Source organism: Cupressus sempervirens, chromosome 3 (assembly GCF_028749045.1).
Source record: "Cupressus sempervirens isolate cs-2001-9-10 chromosome 3, ASM2874904v1, whole genome shotgun sequence".
NCBI classification, from domain to species: Eukaryota; Viridiplantae; Streptophyta; class Pinopsida; order Cupressales; family Cupressaceae; genus Cupressus; species Cupressus sempervirens.
This window is the reverse complement of record NC_143120.1, coordinates 534,638,680-534,658,032: the sequence shown is the minus strand read 5'-3', so window position 1 is coordinate 534,658,032 and position 19,353 is coordinate 534,638,680. Positions and strand designations below refer to the sequence as shown.

The following is a 19,353-nucleotide window of genomic DNA, read 5'->3' as shown; positions in this document are numbered from 1 at the left end:
TTATGAAGTAATTTTACTTAAGACTAAACTCAATATTCCAGTTGAATCATAAAAATGCCCCCCTCTGTTTTCATATGTTTCATTCATACAAATTAAAATACCATCTTAAACACATAGTAGATACATAGAAACATTCACAGAAAACCTCATAGTAGATACACAGAAACATTCACAGTAAACCTCATAGAAGGCGAAAGGCAAGCTTGATCTTTCATATGACTGTAGAGAATTATGAGATTCTCGATAATTACCAAAGATTAGCTTGATGTGTATGAGTAACCTTGTCTATAGGTGTCTTTAAATTTTCAAGTTAAGCCTTTAACGGAATGGATAATAATTAATAATATATCATTATATTTTTTTATTGATTAGATTGTATTATTAGTTATTTAATTGATTTGATTATACTATTAGGCTTTTGTAATCAAGGTTTATGCTATATTGTAGAAAAAACAACATATGACGAATAAATGAATTAATAAGTTATTTAATTGTCAATATTTACAAATTTAATACTGTAAAAAAAAATTTAAGAATCATGCACATGAAATATGAAATATTTTATTTACAATTTTTCAATTGGTAATTGAAGTATCGCCTACTTTTAATATTTAAATATGTGTCTGTAAATTTGTAAATTATAATATATCAATGCATAGAGACAAACACATATAGCGTCTATATACACGAACCTGGCCCCAAATCCAAGGGATAAAAATTACCGTGTGCACATACTCAAACCCTGTACCCATGCTCAAATCAGCAAATTAGCTTCTAATTGAAACTTAGTTCCTAAATGAATAAGATATGATATGATCTATATATTATGTTTACCTTTATTTGAAAAAATATTGACAAAAGTATGCCACGGGCTTTTAGCTGGAGTCTAGGTACTGCTAAAGAGGAGCAATGTGAAAGAGCCAGATCAACATGGCCTTGCATCTAGTATATAGGCACTTGCTAGCCCATAAATTCTAGTATCAGCTAGTTTTGAAAGTTCATGTTTTTTATGGCCAACATATCCTCAGTTTTTTTATTTTCTGTGAGCCCCATGCAGGAGGATTGTACTTTTATACTACCCGCACTTTTATTGCAGAATGCTTAGTACAACTAATTAATGAAAATCTAAAAGCTATTTGATGTTTTCCAATTAAAGAGCAAAAATAAACATCTATATTCCTACATAAAAAATATGAAGCCAATACAAGATGATGTTCCAAAAGCTATTTAGTATTTTCCAAATAGAAAAGGAAAATAAAAAAAAATAAAAAGAACTCTAAATCCTACATAAACAATTATAAATCTAATACAAGATCATGATGTACTGCCCTATCTCAACAATGCATACTGCTGTTTATTCATAGGCACTCCGCTTTTCACTTTCTTTCTCTTTCAAAAGGCCGAGAAATGCCAGAAAACCAAAAAAGAAGAAACCCCCAAACCATCCACCACCTCCTCCACCCCCTCCACCTCCACCATCATCACCAGGCCCACCTCCATTCCCTCCATCATCCAGTTCAGGTGTCTTCTCTTTTTCTACCAAATCAAAATACATGAATGTGTTAGTCCATCATATACATCAAGGAAACTTCAGAAGTAATTAATTACAGGAGCCTCAAACCAGTGATAAAGGAAGCCATTTCAGCATCAAACAATTCATGTTCCTTAACCTGACTACTTCAAGGTAATGTCATAAAAAGTTGGAAATACTAAAGTCACAACGAACTCATGATGGAGAAAAAGTAAAATGTAAAAAGTGAACAAATGCATCGATATCTTGATTAATTAAAAATATTATCACATTGAAAGAACCAGCATAATTCTTAGCATAAATTGCAGACCTTGTTTGGTATCTTCTTCTGACACAACATACATGAATATACATGGGATGCATATTAATATCCACCCACAAGATAGACACAAAAGATACGTTGAAAATTTTGTGCAGTATACATGATAATAATCTGACACTAACAAAATATATTACTAACAGAACATTTGACAACAAAATTTACTAAGATACCATCATTGCGTAACAACCAACACTGTGATTCCCTTAGGATGTAAATATAGTTGTACCTCAAACTTCTCAAGCCCTCCCATTGCACCAAAATGTACATGTATTTTGATGTAATTCTTTTTCCCCCTCCAAGAACTATAAGACAGCAACTAAAAGCTCCCAGGCAGTTATGAGTTGCAGGATGTCAATGATGCAAGCTTGAAATTATATAAACAATGTTAAGGCTCTATTCATAGCAACAGCTTGTGTTCTATCTCTAGTAACTTAGTCATTGAGATCTCATCTGGTGACATGGTCGTTGACTGCTCTGCCTAAAAATAAATGGCAGAGTTCCCAGCTGCTCCATGCTACCTTTTCTGTTGATTCGCTATGCTATATACTTACACGTTCAAATGGGGATGGCAGCTGAAAAGAGCCTTTTAAAATTTACTCAGTTCGACTCTCTATCATCAATTTCCGGAAATTTCATTAGTGATCTGAATGGCAACATTTGCCATGTATTAAATGGTTTGTTTTCAGTCAAACTGTGGAGCATGCAAAGGCCTTATCTTTTCAACCAACATCACTGTTCTTCATTACATTGCTGAATAAGTCTTAAATTCTATTTCCAGCAAGCAGCCAACTACAGATTACTCTCCCAAACAAAGGCAAGAACACTCATGGAAACACCAGACATTTAAAACAAATCATATAGTGAAGAAATATATTATGAACCTTACCACTGCATATGTCTAAAAAATAGATCCTAATTGTGAAGACAAAGAAAAGAGAGGTGTGAATGCCCCTAATAAAGTAACGATTTAGAAATAGACTGTGTATTAAATTGAACTTTTGCATCCAGGTGCTTTTGCAGACTTTTTGGGAGAATGAAAAGGATGTCTATTAGAAAAGGGTAATATAGAAATTCAAATTATCTGATGCAAGAAAAACAATCCTCCAAAAGCATTTTCAAGATAAATTCTTCAGGCTCATTAATGTAGATTCACATATTAAAAAGTCCCCTGACTTGTCCAAGGGGTTTAGCTTGGTTGAAGCAATGAGTTCTCATTGTGGACACCCTGGTTGACTGGTTCAAATCCCAAGAGGGACATCTTTGTGGAATTCTAGGTTGTGACTCATGGTCTTCTATTGGTTGTATCCGTCTGTTTGTAAGAAGTGGATTCTAAGTTGTGACTCTTAGTCATCCAATTGTTGTTTCTAGTGTGATTGCTCGAAAGGAGCTTGAATAAGTTGTAATTGTTGCTCTTAAGGAGCACCCGATATGTAAACAATCTTAATCTAAAAAAAGGTCCCCTGACTTGCAAGTGTCACCAAGTGAAAAACATCAGTTGTCGCAAAAAAGGCCAAAAATGGATCCATTTTCACATTTTTGTTTTCTAGCTCACTCAATGTATTGACAACATCCCTTGCAATTTCTAATGATGAGAAAGAATTTTTAATGACATTGAACTGACTCGAGATGTTTTTTGACATCAATTGAAAGGCATGACTATGAACTAACTTATTTTTTCCTTCAGAGTTTTGTTTTGGTTTTCCTTCCCTCACGATTTTATTGTTCAATTCTACTTTTATTTTATGTTTTGGCTGGCTTAGCTGCAAAGGCCAGCATTTGATTATCTTTAGTTTTTTATTTTATTCTTTTTATGATTGGCTTTGACCATTGAAATTCATTTTTAGTTTGAGACATGGTATCAACAAGCAGAGTTTATGGCAAGACTGTCAGCTCTACTTGAAAACATCAAATCCAAAGGGAGCAAGTTGAACTGATAATCTGTAATTATTGTGGACAGAATGTAAAAATCACCCTTCATTTTTTAATTTTTTTTGGACAATAGAAAATCACAACATAAAACAGACATGCTAAAGGCACTTTACTGTTATACAACTTCAATCACCCAGCTGAAGGATATCCTTGCAGACAAGATGGAATTTGTAATGTCCCCATCTTCCGGTTCTCTTGTACTGGAGCTATTACTAGTTTTTTAGTTCGGTGCTAGTAGGATCAAAGGACTATTTTGATGTCGAGTTTGTTCAAATAGGCATAATGGGCATAACACCCTTTTTTAAGCCTTTTCGGACACTCTCTCCTATACTTGCTACTTTTAGTAAGACAATGATGACCACCGTCAGAGCCAGTTATTATCAGCAATATAAGTGGAGTTTGTATCGATGTTTATGCGAAAATTTGCTAATTTGCTATAGTTTGGAGTTACTAAATTAAATAATGATAATTTTAATTTACTTTATAGGAGACTATGGAAAGACCAAAAATTTTTAAATAAAGTGTTAAGTTCAAAGTAATCTTTCTATTTAAAAGTGGTTTTATATAGTCCCACGGGCCACATGCATTGGAGAAGAGAGTCGAACTTCTTGGGAATGATATAATAGCAAATTTGTGGAGCTCATTTCTTATGTTAAGTTTGGAAATTGATATTGCTTCTGTATGGAGAGAATTGCTTGTTCATCTTTGGTTTGTGAGGACAAAAATACCCGTGCAGGCAACATTCTCCACATTGTTAAAAGATATAACTTTTTCATGTTTGGTTTGTGAGGACGAAAACTCTTGCAGGAGAATTATCCACGTTGTTGAGAGATACAATCTGGAAAATACTTCATGATTTCATTCAGTGATTATAGTTGGGCATGTTGGAGGTTATATATCAATCTTTTCAGATCTTATCAAATATCAGATTTGCAAAAAGCAATTTTAGAGAAGATTGTGGAGGGTGTATTTTCTATTTTGTTAATTGTATCTTCTCTCTTGCTAGCCATACAATCTTTGTGAGCGCCTAGGGTTTTGAGAAAGTTACATTTGTGTTCAGAGGTATTTTAGATCTGCATATCTCCAGCTTAGCTGTTAAGAGTAGATTGTGGGAGTTGACCACTCATTTTGGAGTGGTATTTTGGTGATTTCTGTGAGTAGCTCCAGCAAAACCATTGCTGCATTTTCTGGGTTTCTTGGATCTAGATATATAGCTTATTTTATGAACAGGGTGCTTTTATTTGTGAGAAAAAAATGTATTTCCAGATAAAAAATTATATATGAAGTTTTGAGCTGTGTTATTTCTATATATTAGTCGTTGTCTTAACTGAAAGAGTGCTGCACTATTATTACCATTGATTATATTGCAAAACAAATTAAAATCACATTCAAAAAGAATTTTAAAAACAAAGCATTAACAGAGGTGGTTATTGTACAATTAGTTGTAGACCCTTTTACAACCATTACCCAGCATATCGAAGTTGTATGGCCTCCCCTAGGCAGACTGTACGAGACCAACTTAAATCCCTTCTGAAGCTCAGCCAAACTTACCACAAACACTGGAATCATTCCTCAAAATCAAACCCAACAGATGCAATAAAAAACTTCGAGATCTTCAATTTTTTTAACCCCAAAACTACAACATTGGAAAAAATGGTGACAAATATGGAAAATCACTCCAATCAGCTATAACCATATTTGAGATTAAAAAAACAAAAAACGAACGAGGGTTTTAGTCCTGAATCAATTCTTGGAAGAATTTGCGGGATCAATCAAACAGAAACCTATGTGTAAATTTCTGAATAAATCAAATGAGCCCATGACCTTCTTTGAATGCTATGGAAGGAATATTATCCAGTTAGAAATTTACAATAATACATTTCCTGTTTGAAACATTAAAATGTCTCATGTATCAGTCTGGTAGCTACTTTAGGGGGATGTGACTTCATAAAAATATAATACTTAAGCTAAAATAATTTAGCATTAAGTTTAAACTTTTAACATTAGAACTTTGACAAAATATTTAAAGAATCCCCTCTGAATTGTAGAAAGCATTGGCAAGGCTCTAGAAACCTGAATTGATGATGCTATGATAGTACTAAGGAAGTGGTATGTTAATAAGCATTGACCCGAAGACTTGCTAAAAATGCATGCACCTTCCAAGAACTTTACACCCCCAGAAACGCTTCCAGCATTTCAATTGAGCTCAATGCCATAAACAGATGCCAAATAAAGCATTCTCCAAGCAATTTGGACTTATCCCAAGCAAACCTAGAAACTTACAAATAAATTCAGAGCTAGCCAAAACCTCACAAACAATATGACACAAAATGTCGCACAATATGTGAGCATTACAATTCTGCATCAACAATGAGACTACTAGAGAATGAAACTAGGAGGTCGCTAACTCCTAATGAAACTATTGTATAGCAATGCACCTACCAATAAAACCTCCCTTAGTCTTTTTGTAAAAGCATCGACCAAAATTTGCAAGATTTCAGTTAACTCCTTGGAAATTCACCCTTCATTATGATCGTTCCATGGCCACTGGGGTTAATTCAAGAAAATTAATGTTAATTTCTTCACTGTAAATTTCCTGCACTCTAACATTATGATTGTCAATATATGGTGATCTGCTATCTGAATCACATTTGCAAGCTGAATGTAAAATACACTGTTTGGTGTATGAATTCCCATCCAACACAGGACCTGGTTAGCTGAAATAGCCATTCCCTTAATCTGAAACCATAAATTAACCCTTTCAAGCGACTGAATGATCTGAAAATGTGTGAACTTCAGCTATTCAGGTCTGATTATTAGCAACTTACAGTCTGACTTTTAAAAAATCAGCACACAGAAAAACAAACAACTGCTACAAGACAGAGAACCCTCATCCAAAAAGAGCAATTTGATCATACCTTCCCTGAAAACACCTTTCCAAGAGTCACCAACTTTTTAGTCCTGAATATCTCCCTCCAATACACTTGTAAGTACACAAATGGACTCGTAATATGGCTGCATGAAAAGATAACAGCAGCATTACTTTTGCATTTTTGGTCCATAGCATCCCACGGCTTCGCCCATAATTATTGGTTTCCAGTAACCCTTGTTGATGAACCTTGACACAGATACCCGAAAAGTAACTCAAGCATGCTGATGCTGTGCTACTTTGATCATCATATGATAATTGTCTACAGGGCATTTAGCAATGCTAGGGCCCTCCACAGTAGTACTCCACTCCTTCCAGAGAACCAAAAAGTCAACCATAATGCCATCAACAATCATGTGTTGTCCGTTTAGGTAATCATTTGGTAACACCTCACAACTGAACATAAAACTTGGATCTCATATGTTATTATTGACATCACTTGTGAAATCAGAAGACATGTCCCATCATCCAGCCCAAAGAGTGGATTACAAAAAGATGATTTTGCATCCATCTGAAACAATGGGTTATCAACAAGCTAACAGTTATTTTCTTCCTCTCTCTCAAGAGAATCCTCCTGTTGATCTAAACCTATGTTTTTTTTCAATTCCTTTAAAACTATTCTAGATCAAGTTCTTCCTGGAAGTTATCAAGCTCTTCAATAACTTGTCTGATTTCCTCAACCTTTTTATATTCTTTTTCTCCCAGAATTGTTTGGCAACTAAAAGCTAAGTTTTTGCTTCTCAAAATGTCTTTTGGACACTTCCTAATGAGATCTTTGTGTCCTCTTTTGCAAAGTTGAAGCTATGATCTCTGGAACCCTGTCCGAAAGTGAACATAATCGGACTTCATTGTTTCCAAAACCTTTTTAATGTGGTTGCAGTTTTGCAAGAGTGGCTCATCCTTCCATGCCTTCTAGCCTCTTCTTACCTTGTACCTTCCAAATGATGTCTTCAATGAATCTGTGTGTTATAACTCCTGACAAAACTTGAACCACCTCCTCTTATATGACCAATAATGAATTCTTCAATTCTTGCATTTTTATAGGCCTTGTATCTAAATCAGCAAAGTCACTTGGCTCATCACACTAAGGGCTCATGAGTTTCTTCTTCCATCTCAAAATAGGCTTCAATGTCAAACTGTGCAAAATTAAACAAACTTGATGTAATGTTCCCAAGTTTTAGTTAGCCTTCACGTTCTCCAAAGTCCAAGTGGAGGATAAGAAAATTAAAGTCATTCAATTAAAATTAAAAGGTGACTTTGTATTAAAAGTTTCTAGGGTATGCATTAATTATTGGAAGGAGGAAGCTTCTAGCTCTTGCAATTAATTAATGTTTAATTCCTTCCAAAAGGATGAAGAAAAGGATAAATAGGGCTGAAATATTCATTGCTGATCATCGGATGATTATAACTTGCATTTGCTAAGAGTTTAGATGTGTGAATCACACTCCTTTTTTGGCAATAGAGGATGTTCTTTCTCTGTTGTAACATTCTAGACATCATTCCCTTAGGATTTGGCCTTTGGAATACATCTCTTTGTACTTGATTGCAGCATTTTTAGAATTAATATAATTTCAGCAGTTGGTTCAGCTTTTGGGTATTCCTAGGTGTCCATTACAGTGGTATCAGAGCTATAAGTCCTGCCATCCTGTGGAGATCTTCAACATTTATGTTTGAGCATGCGACAAGGGCTTTATAATTTTCGCAATACCAGAGCAAGACAAAGTAGGAGTTCGGACTTGCTTAACGAACAGGATAGTTCGTTTGTGCAGAGGGACATACAATCCAATCATACAGACACAGAGGAGACATTCTTTGAACAAGACAGCAGCATGGGTGATCAAGATGATAGAACTACCAGTTCCGACCAAGAAAATGTAATATTCAAGTTACTGGGTACATTAGAGGAGCAAAATAGGCGAACGGATATGATGTTGCAGCTAATGGCTAGACAGATGGGCATCAATATTAATTCAAGTGATGCCAACAATGGAAACAACAATAATAGGGGTAATGATAATGGAGGCCAAGAGAACATTAATGGTAATAATGGACATGACAACAATGGAAATGAGGCTGATAACTTTAGACATGTTGCACGGCAAACTCGAACAACTAGCTCGAGACCTCTTCTACCCACCTTTCCACCCAAAGAACCAATTCAACCGATTAATGAACCACAAATTGTAGAGTTACAGGATCAGTTTAGGAGGGATTGGGAGGCCAGTGGACCAGAGCTTCAGGCGGATATCTCTCTCAGAGATTACTTGGACTTGAGGATGAGACCCATGCCCAGATCAAGAGGACGAAGTCAAAACTCTGAGTTGAGAAAGAAAGTGGGGAAACTTTCTTTACCTTATTATGATGCTTCAAGGAAGATGACCGCACGAGCTTGGGTGCAGAAGATGGATACATACTTGCAGCTGAATCCTATGCCTGAAGAAGAGGCTATAAAGTATGCAGCTATTCACTTGGATGGACCAGCACATGAGTGTTGGCACCATGGCATGGTAACCTTGGGACATAATCAGATCACATCTTATGAGGAATTCACTGAGAAGCTCATAGAGAGATTTGATACTAGGGATCCTAAATTACAGTTTAAGGAGCTGGCACAACTCAAGCAATGGGGATCAGTTGAAACATATATCAATGAGTTTCAGAGGTTAGCTGTGTTGGTCACAGATATTTCAGAGAGGAGGTTAGTAGTATTGTTTATAGATGGACTCTCAGAACCCTTGCGAGGTTGGGTCAAGGGACATGACCCAGGTACGTTGCAGGAGGCTACTAAAACGGCTCGTGACTTAGCACCTTCTTCATTTAGGCGCAGATTTCAGCACAAGGATTCTTATATGAAAAAGGACAAGGAGAAGGACAAAAAACCTTTTCACAAGGATGCTCAGCCCAAAAGAGATAAGTTGGATAATGACACCTTGAATGATTTAAGAAAGAAAAAGTTATGTTTTCATTGTAGAGAGCTTTGGGATTTATCTCATAAGTGCCCTTTCAAGGCTAAGGCAAATCAAATGGAATATTTCTCAGCAAAAGAGTCACAGTCAGAGAGAGAGAATCAACACTCAAATTTAGATGAGGATAGCACTATAGAGGAGAGCAGCATTCCTGAGGATGAGAAGTCATTAGCACGACTAACGAGGGCTCAAAAGGCAATCACACTTAAGGTCAGAGGTACTATCCAAGGGCAGAAAGTGATCTCACTCATTGACATTGGGGCTAGACATAATTTTATAGATGCACAATTTGTAGCCAAGAGAGGTCTACAAACTGAGGAGCACGCCAGATTTAGAGTTATCGTAGCTAATGGTGAAAAACTATTATGCACTCAAAAGATATCTAATCTTCACATCAAGTTTGGAGATGGCTATGAGTTGGAAGATGAGTTCTATGTGGTGGACATGGGAGACTATGATATCATCCTTGGCATGGTATGGATGGCCTCGCTAGTAGAGTTCACACTTAACCTAGCAAAATTAGAGATGAAGTTTCAGCATGAGGGAAGAACTGTGGTACTTAGAGGACTTTCAGATGGGAGTTGCAAAGTAGTTTCTTTGAGGAGAATGCAAAAACTTTTTCGGCATAGTAACATAGAGTGGGCAGCAGAATGCTTCACTATGCCAACTTCACAAGAGCCACAGGTGAAGAGTCATCCACCAAAGATTCAGGAGATACTTGACAGGCACACTAAGGTATTTGGCAAGATTTCGCATGGGGTTCCTCCTAACAGAGGGATAGAACATGTTATTGAGTTTGAAGAGGGAGCCAAACCAATCATGATTACTCCCTATCGTCATCCTAAGAAACATAAGGATGAGATAGAGAAGGCAATTAAGGAGTTGTTGGAAATAGGGCATATCAAGCCTAGTAAGAGTCCCTTTGCTTCAGCAGTAGTGTTGGTAAAAAAGGATGGGACAATGCGCATGTGCATTGATTATAAGGCATTAACATGAAGACCATTAAGAACAAATATCCCATCCCACGAATAGATGAGCTAATTGATGAGTTACATGGTGCATGCTTTTTTACAAAGATTGATCTACAGTCAGGGTATCATCAGATCAGGATGAGGGAGGAGGACATTGAGAAGACAGCTTTTCGGTGTCACTATGGCCACTTCGAGTTTTTGGTTATGCCATTTGGGCTAACCAATGCCCTTGCTACATTCCAGAGTTGCATGAATCAAGTATTTAGGGAGCAGCTTAGGAGATTTGTTTTGATTTTCTTTGATGACATTTTAGTTTTTAGTAAGACTTGGGAAGAGCATTTACAACATCTTGAGATGGTGTTGTCTACTTTGAAAAAAGAATCATTGTATGCCAAGGAATCTAAGTGTGAGTTTGGGATGACTGAGCTACTATATCTTGGACATATTATCAATGCAGAGGGAGTTCGGGTAGATCCTAAAAAGATTAGGGCTATTGTTGATTAGCCTACTCCAACAAATCTTACACAGCTTAAGGGATTCCTTGGTCTCTGTGGATTTTACAAGAGATTTGTTAAAAGATTTTCACAGCTCGCTACACCCTTAACAGACCTTACCAAGAAAGGGGCCTTCACATGGACAGAGGCAGCTCAAAGAAGCTTTGATCATTTTAAGAAGGTGATGTCATCATGTCCAGTACTAGCTCTACCAGATTTCACAAAGCCATTTGAGCTTCATTGTGATGCATCAGGAGATGGGATCGGAGCAGTCTTGATGCAGGAGAAGCATCCCATTGTTTTTTAGAGCAGGAAGCTCTGTGGAGTGGAGAGAAGCTATTCCATATATGATTGGGAGATGTTGGCTATAATGCATGCATTGGCTAAGTTTAGGTCCTACCTAGTTGGGGGAAAGTTTGTTATCAAAACCGATCACAACAGCATCAAATACTTCATGAACCAACATGATTTGAATGATATACAACAGAAGTGGATCACGAAGTTGCAGGCTTATGACTTTGACATTGAGTTTGTCAAAGGTAAGAAGAATGTGGTAGCAGATGCCTTATCCAGGAAACCTCATATTTGTGCTCTAGCTGAGATTACAGGAGTTTGGAGAAATAAGATCGCAGAAGAATATGCAAGGGACGCTTGGGCTTCTGGAGTAATCGCAAGCACCATACATGATGATCGCTATGTGGTGATGGATGGGTTGATTAAGTTTCAGGACAGGATATATTTGATTCCTTCATCACAATTTAAGGAAGTAATACTGAAGGCATTTCATGATGCACCTACAGCTGCACATCCAGGGGTCTTTAAGACCTACAAGCAAATCCGTGAAAGGTTCACATGGAAAGGGCTCAAGGATGATGTTCAAAAGTATGTCAGGGAGTGTACAATTTGCCAGCAGAATAAGGGAGTGCACACATATCCTGCAAGGTTGTTACAACCTTTGCCCATTCCAAATAGGAAATGGGAAAGTATTTCCATGGACTTCATCACCGGGTTACCACGAGTACAAGGGAAAGATTGCATCTATGTGATAGTTGACCGACGAAGTTTGCTCACTTCTTTGCTATTCCATCCATTTATACAGCAGCACAGGTGGCTGATCTTTTCTTTAGAGAGATATTCAGATTACATGGGCTACCTACTTTCATTGTTAGTGATAGGGATAGTAAATTCATGAGCACTTTTTGGCAAGAGCTGTTTAGGTTGTGTAGTACTGAACTTACACCTAGCACTAGTTATCATCCATAGATAGATGGGCAGACAGAAATTGTGAATAAATGGGTGGACGGATATCTGAGGAACTATGTGACTACACAACAGAGGGCTTGGGTCAAATGGTTACATATAGGAGAGTACTGTTATAACACCACTTATCATATGTCCATTAAGATGACTCCATTCATGGCACTGTATGGTTATGAAGCACCTAGTTTCATGGATCTGGTTTTGGGAGATAGTAGAGTGCCCAAAGCAAAAAACTTCTTGCAGGATAGTCAGGATATTTTGAGGGTGCTCAAAGAGAATATACAGCAAGCCCAAAATCAACAAAAATTGTATGCTAACCAGCACTGGATAGAGCGTAGTTTTGAAGTTGGGGATATGGTTTACTTGAGGCTACAACCATATAGTTAGTCATCACTCAAGAAAAGTGGAGCAGAGAAGTTGAAGCCTAGGTTTTATGGCCCCTACAAAGTGATCCGCAAGGTGGATGAGGTTGCTTATGAGATAGAGCTTCCAGAGAATAGTCGGTTGCATAATGTGTTTCATGTGTCAAGGCTTAAGAAAGCCATCGGAAAAGGAGTTGTGCCTTCAGCAGAATTACCACCATTAGATGAGGAGGGAAAGCTTGTATTAATTCCTGAGGCTATTCTGGATACTAGGGAAAGGACTCTGCGAAGTAGGTTGATCAAAGAATATTTAGTCAAATGGAAATATCTGCCAGAGGAAGATGCTACTTGGGAGAGTGAGTAGGTGCTACAGCAAACAGGAAATTTCAAGGGGGGCGGACCTGTAATGTTCCCAAGTTTTAGTTAGCCTTCACGTTCTCCAAAGTCTAAGTGGAGGATAAGAAAATTAAAGTCATTCAATTAAAATTAAAAGGTGACTTTGTATTAAAAGTTTTTAGGGTATGCATTAATTATTGGAAGGAGGAAGCTTCTAGCTCTTGCAATTAATTAATGTTTAGTTCCTTCCAGAAGGATGAAGAAAGGGATAAATAGGGCTGGAGGTTTCATTGTTGATCATCGGATGATTATAACTTGCATCTGTTAAGAACTTGGATGTGTGAATCACACTCCTTTTTTGGCAATAGAGGACGTTCATTCTCTATTGTAACATTCTAGACATCATTCCCTTAGGGTTTGGCCTTTGGAATACACCTCTTTGTACTTGATTGCAACATTTTTAGAATTAATATAATTTCAGCAGTTGGTTCAGCCTTTGGGGTTCAGCCTTTGGGCATTCCTGAGTGTCCATTACACTTGAGCTAAAGCCAAAATCAGCTCTTTCAATAGGAACACGCTCTCGATTGATTTCATCATGGCACACATCTAGCATAGGCGATTTCCACCTAATATCTAAGTTTCACCATGAAGGAGATACATGTGCTCATTACTAATTATAGTTTTAAAAGCAACCAATACCACACTCACAAAATCAGCATTCTCATTTGGAACCATCCTTCTTTCAGCCTCCCCTTTTGTAACAAGTGCTTCATATGTACCTTCTTTAGTTACCTTTCAAATGGTGTCATTATGGGAGCCGAATCCTTCCAAGAGATCATTTTTAAGATCGGCAATGCAAATCTTTGATATAAGTTTTTATCTTCTTCAGAAGAAAAAGATGTAAAGTCCTTCCTCGATTTCAAACTCCTTTTATTTTATTCCTGCTCTACAGTCACAATTTCTTTCTCAACTTCAATAGGCCAATAAGGTTTCGGTTTTTTTCACATTGATTGACAACCCTTTTAACCAAAACTATGTGCAGGGTACAAATATTTTGTTCTTGCCTTAATCCAACCAACAAAGTAGGTAAGGTTAATTAGAAGCTTACATCACTCTCATTCACAATAAAAGCCATAACAATATGCATTAAAAACATAACTTTTTTGCATGAATCTCATTAGCGCTACGCATGAAATGTTGAAAGTTCCAGAGTTTGAAAACCCAAGAAGTACTTGCCACGACTTGCGAGAATCACAACTCTTAGGAGCTCACCGAACCAACTAGCCAAGGACTCATGAGTCATGTTCCAGAGAGTCCTTGCAAGTACTCACCAAAGTATACACCACAGCCTCATCAAGTCCCAAGCTTGGACTCCTCAGTCCAATGATCTTACTCTCAGCTCTGTCCAGGCATGTTAAACAACAAAAGTAAGGGGCTTTTTTTTCAGGCTCAAACTTGTCCATTTCATGTCTGGACAGTTTTAAAAACAAGGGAAGAAGAGAAGACAAAAAAAGAAAGATATTACACAGACAAGATTAAAGCTGTCAACTAATTTCTTCTTCTTTTTTCGCATAATTCTACTTTTTGCTGACTCCCTTGTCCAAGTCAAAATTTAGGGTTGCCGAGCCGAATCCAAGACCAACTTTTCAATTTCAAACCTTGCTTCTTACAAGTTCTTTCAAAATTCGTTAAGATCATAATGCAGTATCACAAAGTGAAGTTACTATTTTCTACCAGATTTGATTTTTAATAGAAAAAGCTTGTACATCTTAATTGCATTCCTTTCTTATCTAATTGTGCTCCTTTCTTGCCGTGTTAATTGCAGTTCAAATAAATTTCCCATTCTTTATCTTTGCCTCTTTTCTATCAACCAAGGCGACTACAGCTTTCTTGGAGACCAATTTGGAATTATTATCTAGTTTCATTTCAAATACAACTTCCAATTGTGTGTGTCATTATGTTAATACCTAACACAAAAACTACAATGATTTTTTGGATTGCTTAATAACATGTATAAAGAGAGCATTATTCTCACCTTACCACTTACCTTTTACAATTATTTAGCTGATTTTGTTGGTTGTCTAATTGTTACCTTTTACAATTTATTTAGCTGATTTTGTTGGTTGTCTAATTTGTTGATAGTTTTCCTTAGATGATTGACCCTAATCTAGCTTTTTCTCATGCTCATTATAGTATGCAATGTACCCTTTTTGAAACATTTGAAGTCAATTAGAATATCAAATTTATTTTCTTTAGTTTGAAATATATCAAAAGTTCAGCAGAGTAGCCGACACCAAGCAAATTAATATATGTTTCGAAAATAACTTATAATTCCCATCAATATACTCCAAGCAAATAAAATTATTTAGGTCAAGAATCATTTTGCGGATATATGAAGTTGCCATTGCCATGATTTGCCAAGACAGCCGTATAAGAGAAGGCAATGTATTTTAATTCAGCCATCTTCCTCGGGTGTGACAATACACCAGGTTGTTCTTTTCAGAGCTTGAAGGGCAAGTACGTCCACCCAGAAACTACAGGAGCTGCTCAGACTTTCCTGAGTGTGTAGGTGGCATGAAGTATTTACTGAATCTTCAACAACCATCAAACCTTGACAGGAACGAATAGAAAATGTTGCCGGATAAGGACGATTCATATTCCCCAGAAAACATTAGTTGGTATTATCTGTGTGCTGTGAAAAAGCTCTAATTTTAGACCAATGGCCAGGTGTATCTTTCCAGATTGTATGCTGTTTAAAAGACTTTTGTTAGCGAAAATGTTTAGAGTCGTGACTTAAGAATTTCTTCTTGACTGACTATCTATGATCGATCACTTTGAACATCTTGGGTGTGAATATCATGATTGTGATTTGAATCGCATTTATATTGTGAGGACCATGGTAATTATGGAAATATATTAACATCAGTTATATTGAAGGAATGTTAGGCATTCACGTGGGATGTTGTTACTGAGCAAAACAATATAAACTGCATGGATATTGGAAATGGTAATTCCTGTGAATTTTGGATCTGAGCGTCCATGAACGACTCCTTTCCCTTAGGTTTACTGTTGAGTGACTAAACATGGAATGGCATATGCACATCTTTGTTGAAGGTGCAATTCTACTGAACCAGTTTGGGCCAGTTTGGAAGAAGCATTCGGGCTGCCATCTTTCCTGTTCTAAATTGAAGATATCTGTGTTTATTCTCATTCTCATAGAAGAAGCGGGTATTTAAATATTTAAAGGGAATCAATTCATTTTTCTAAACCAGGTGTAAACATTCAGTGCATCTACGAGCAGATTCACACTCAGGTTGTGCACCTTGAAGGGGTTATAAATCCTGGTCAAACTGTGTGCAGTGTGGAATTCAGCTGGGAGATTACAAAGCAGTGACTACTGAAAAATTGTTACGTCTGAAAATTAAGGTATTTCTTCTGTTTCATGGTTAGTAAAGTTGCAGGAAATCTATTTGGGGAGCTTATGGAAATCAGAGTGTTTGTGGCGAGTTGGTCTTGTTAGAATAATATCTTGTTAAATATTATTTTAATGGCCAATATTGAAAATATTAGAATGTTTCTAATATTCTTTTATTCATTCGTTATTAGAATGTTTCTAATAACATCTCTATAAACTATTTATGAGCATCTTGCTCATTCATTAAATCATCCAATATTTTACCAAATCATTTGTCTAATATGGCATCAGAGCAGAATTATATAATTTTCTTTTGAAAAAAAACAGTTTCTAAGATTTTTTTTCCCTTAGAAATTTTTTCAAATGAATTCCTGTAAAGAATTTTGTGGGTCTCTTCTAGGGAAAATTTAATTTCCCTACCTGCGTTCGTTCTCATTTATCTTCTGCAACCCACAAAAGTTATTTTTCCTAGCATTGTTTTTTGGGCTTCGTCCGCCATGGCTTTGCAGTGTTGAAATCTGTTTTCTCAAAACCTGCCTAGGGTTTTTCGCATCATTATTGACAACCTTTCTGCAACTCTGTGGTGCCTTTCATATCGTTTTTTCATCAGCCACCATTTCCTCAACTGGTCGCATTTTTTTAACTACTTGGCAATTGATTTGAGTATATGTTTTCTCTTATTTTGAGCAGCTGTGCCAAGCCTTGTTACAAGATTCAAGAAGAGTTGGCAGATTAATGGATTTCCGGAGGATTGATTGATTAACAGAGGAACAAATGTGTTCCTTATAAAGAATTACAAGGACGTTTCTAAAAAAAACAACGTAGACTGAAGACGGAATTAGAAACAAAACTAGAGATAGGATCGGAAACATTCCTATCTAGACTGAAGAAAAAAGAGACGAGATAGGAAACATTCCTATCTAGACTGAAAGACGGACTACAGACAAGTAGTTGACTATTATAGAAAGTATAAGATATTATCTTAATACCCTCCCTTAATGGTCAACGTATGAATGTCGGAACATTCTGGGATAATTGAGACCCTCCCTGGATCTACAGAATACTGAAACCAAGAAGCTTTGCCAGAAGAGTGCTATGACTCAAAATAGGTTGCATTTACAAAACTTCGTTTTTGTGGAAAAAATGGTAAAACCCAGAATCTCACACAACCTTGCTTATTACAGACAACTTGAAATGATTTTTGAGGAGAAAATCAACGAACCCAGAATCTCACACAACCTTGCGTATTACAGACAACTTGAAATGATTTTTGAGGAGAAAATCAAAAAACCCATAAAAACAGAAACAGATTCAGAAGGCGAAAAATGCAGCTTCGCCTTGATTAGGACCCCGAGAAGTCGGACGCTGCATAACACCTAGAACAAGTTGATCGGTGTTTCGATATTCAAAGATTGCGATGATGCGCTACTTCCAGGTTCCATAATTGCGACCATTGAATTTGGAATTATGTTCGAGCAGAATATTTGTCAGAGATGCCATGGCACATTTTTCAATGGAAAACTGTGAAAATCTGTGAAGGCACATTCTTCGAGGCAAAAATACGAAAGACCCAGAAGAATCAGAGAATGACCCAGAAGAGAGCTCGAAAAACCCAGAAGAAATCTGCTGTCATTTTTTGGATCCGCTGGCTCGAAAATCGAGGCACAAAAATCAAGGCACCCAAAAAAAACGGACGACAACCCAGTTGAGCTCTCGAAAAACCCACCAAGAATCTGCAAACAAAATATTTTTTCAACCCCAAAAATTACGGTTTCGAAAAAAACGGCCCTGGCTGAAAAATGCTTGAAAAAACTTCAGATTTTTTGATAAAAATGGCAGATTTTTTTCAGGGAGAGCACAAATGATGAAGAATGCAAACAAAACGAACTAATTCTTGACCCTACAATCGCGATTTTGCTGTCAAATGAGCTGGAAAATATATGGACGCGAGTTGCTTCAAATGCGTGTGATTTGGACGCGATTTGCAGAAAAAAATTGCGAGCTTTCCCAAGGATACAAGCACGGATTTTGCAGACCAGGAGGCTGCAAAAAAGAGACGACTGTCGTGGTGTGCAGATAATTTCAAAAGAAATTATAAATTTTTCAAAAAATTCCTTATCATGGCTCTGATACCATGTTACAGGGTTCAAGAAGAGTTGGCAGATTAACGGATTTCCGGATGATTGATTGATTAACAGAGGAACAAATGTGTTCCTTATAAAGAATTACAAGGACGTTGTTTCTAAAAGAAACAATGTAGACTGAAGACGGAATTAGAAACAAAACTAGAGACAAGATAGGAAACATTCCTATTTGGACTGAAGAAAAAAGAGACAGGACAGGAAAAATTCCTATCTAGACTGAAAGACGGACTATAGACAAGTAGTTGACTATTATAGAAAGTATAAGATATTATCTTAATAAGCCTTTGCTGGTGTGAACTATCTTTCAATCCAAAAGAGACTCGTCATATCAAGAACTTGCCCTGAACTCACTGCTCTTGCATCAACTGTAGTCTGAAGTGTTAACATCATTCAACAGTCTAATCATTTCTTGGTAGCAAACATTGTGAAAACATCTTTGTCTGTAACCTGTCATACTCCACCAAATGTCAGTATATGCTTTTCAAGGTAACTCTGTTGGTGACAACGTATGAAGAGGTCTGATTTGTTACTCGGGTATTGTATTCTGTATTTTCAATTCAACAACTTCTGTTTTTTGATTAACAACTTCTGTTTTTTGAATATACAGACTACAGTCAAAAGCGCTAGAACACTCCACAATAGCCATTTACAGCAGACTTGCACAGTAAGAACCATCTAATCATTCTGTAACTAG

General features: G+C 36.8%; 1 protein-coding gene across 1 annotated transcript in view; it reads right to left on the bottom strand.

Annotated features, from left to right (window-relative positions):
* Positions 1-1,150: 1,150 nt before the first annotated feature.
* Positions 1,151-19,353, bottom strand: part of LOC149567522 (uncharacterized) — a 36,577-nt gene continuing 18,374 nt past the window's right edge. Inside the window, exon 5 of the mRNA XM_089820743.1 lies at positions 1,151-1,536. Coding sequence (XP_089676869.1) covers positions 1,355-1,536 — 182 coding nt within the window. The 3' untranslated portion in view covers positions 1,151-1,354. The remainder of the gene's footprint in view (positions 1,537-19,353) is intronic.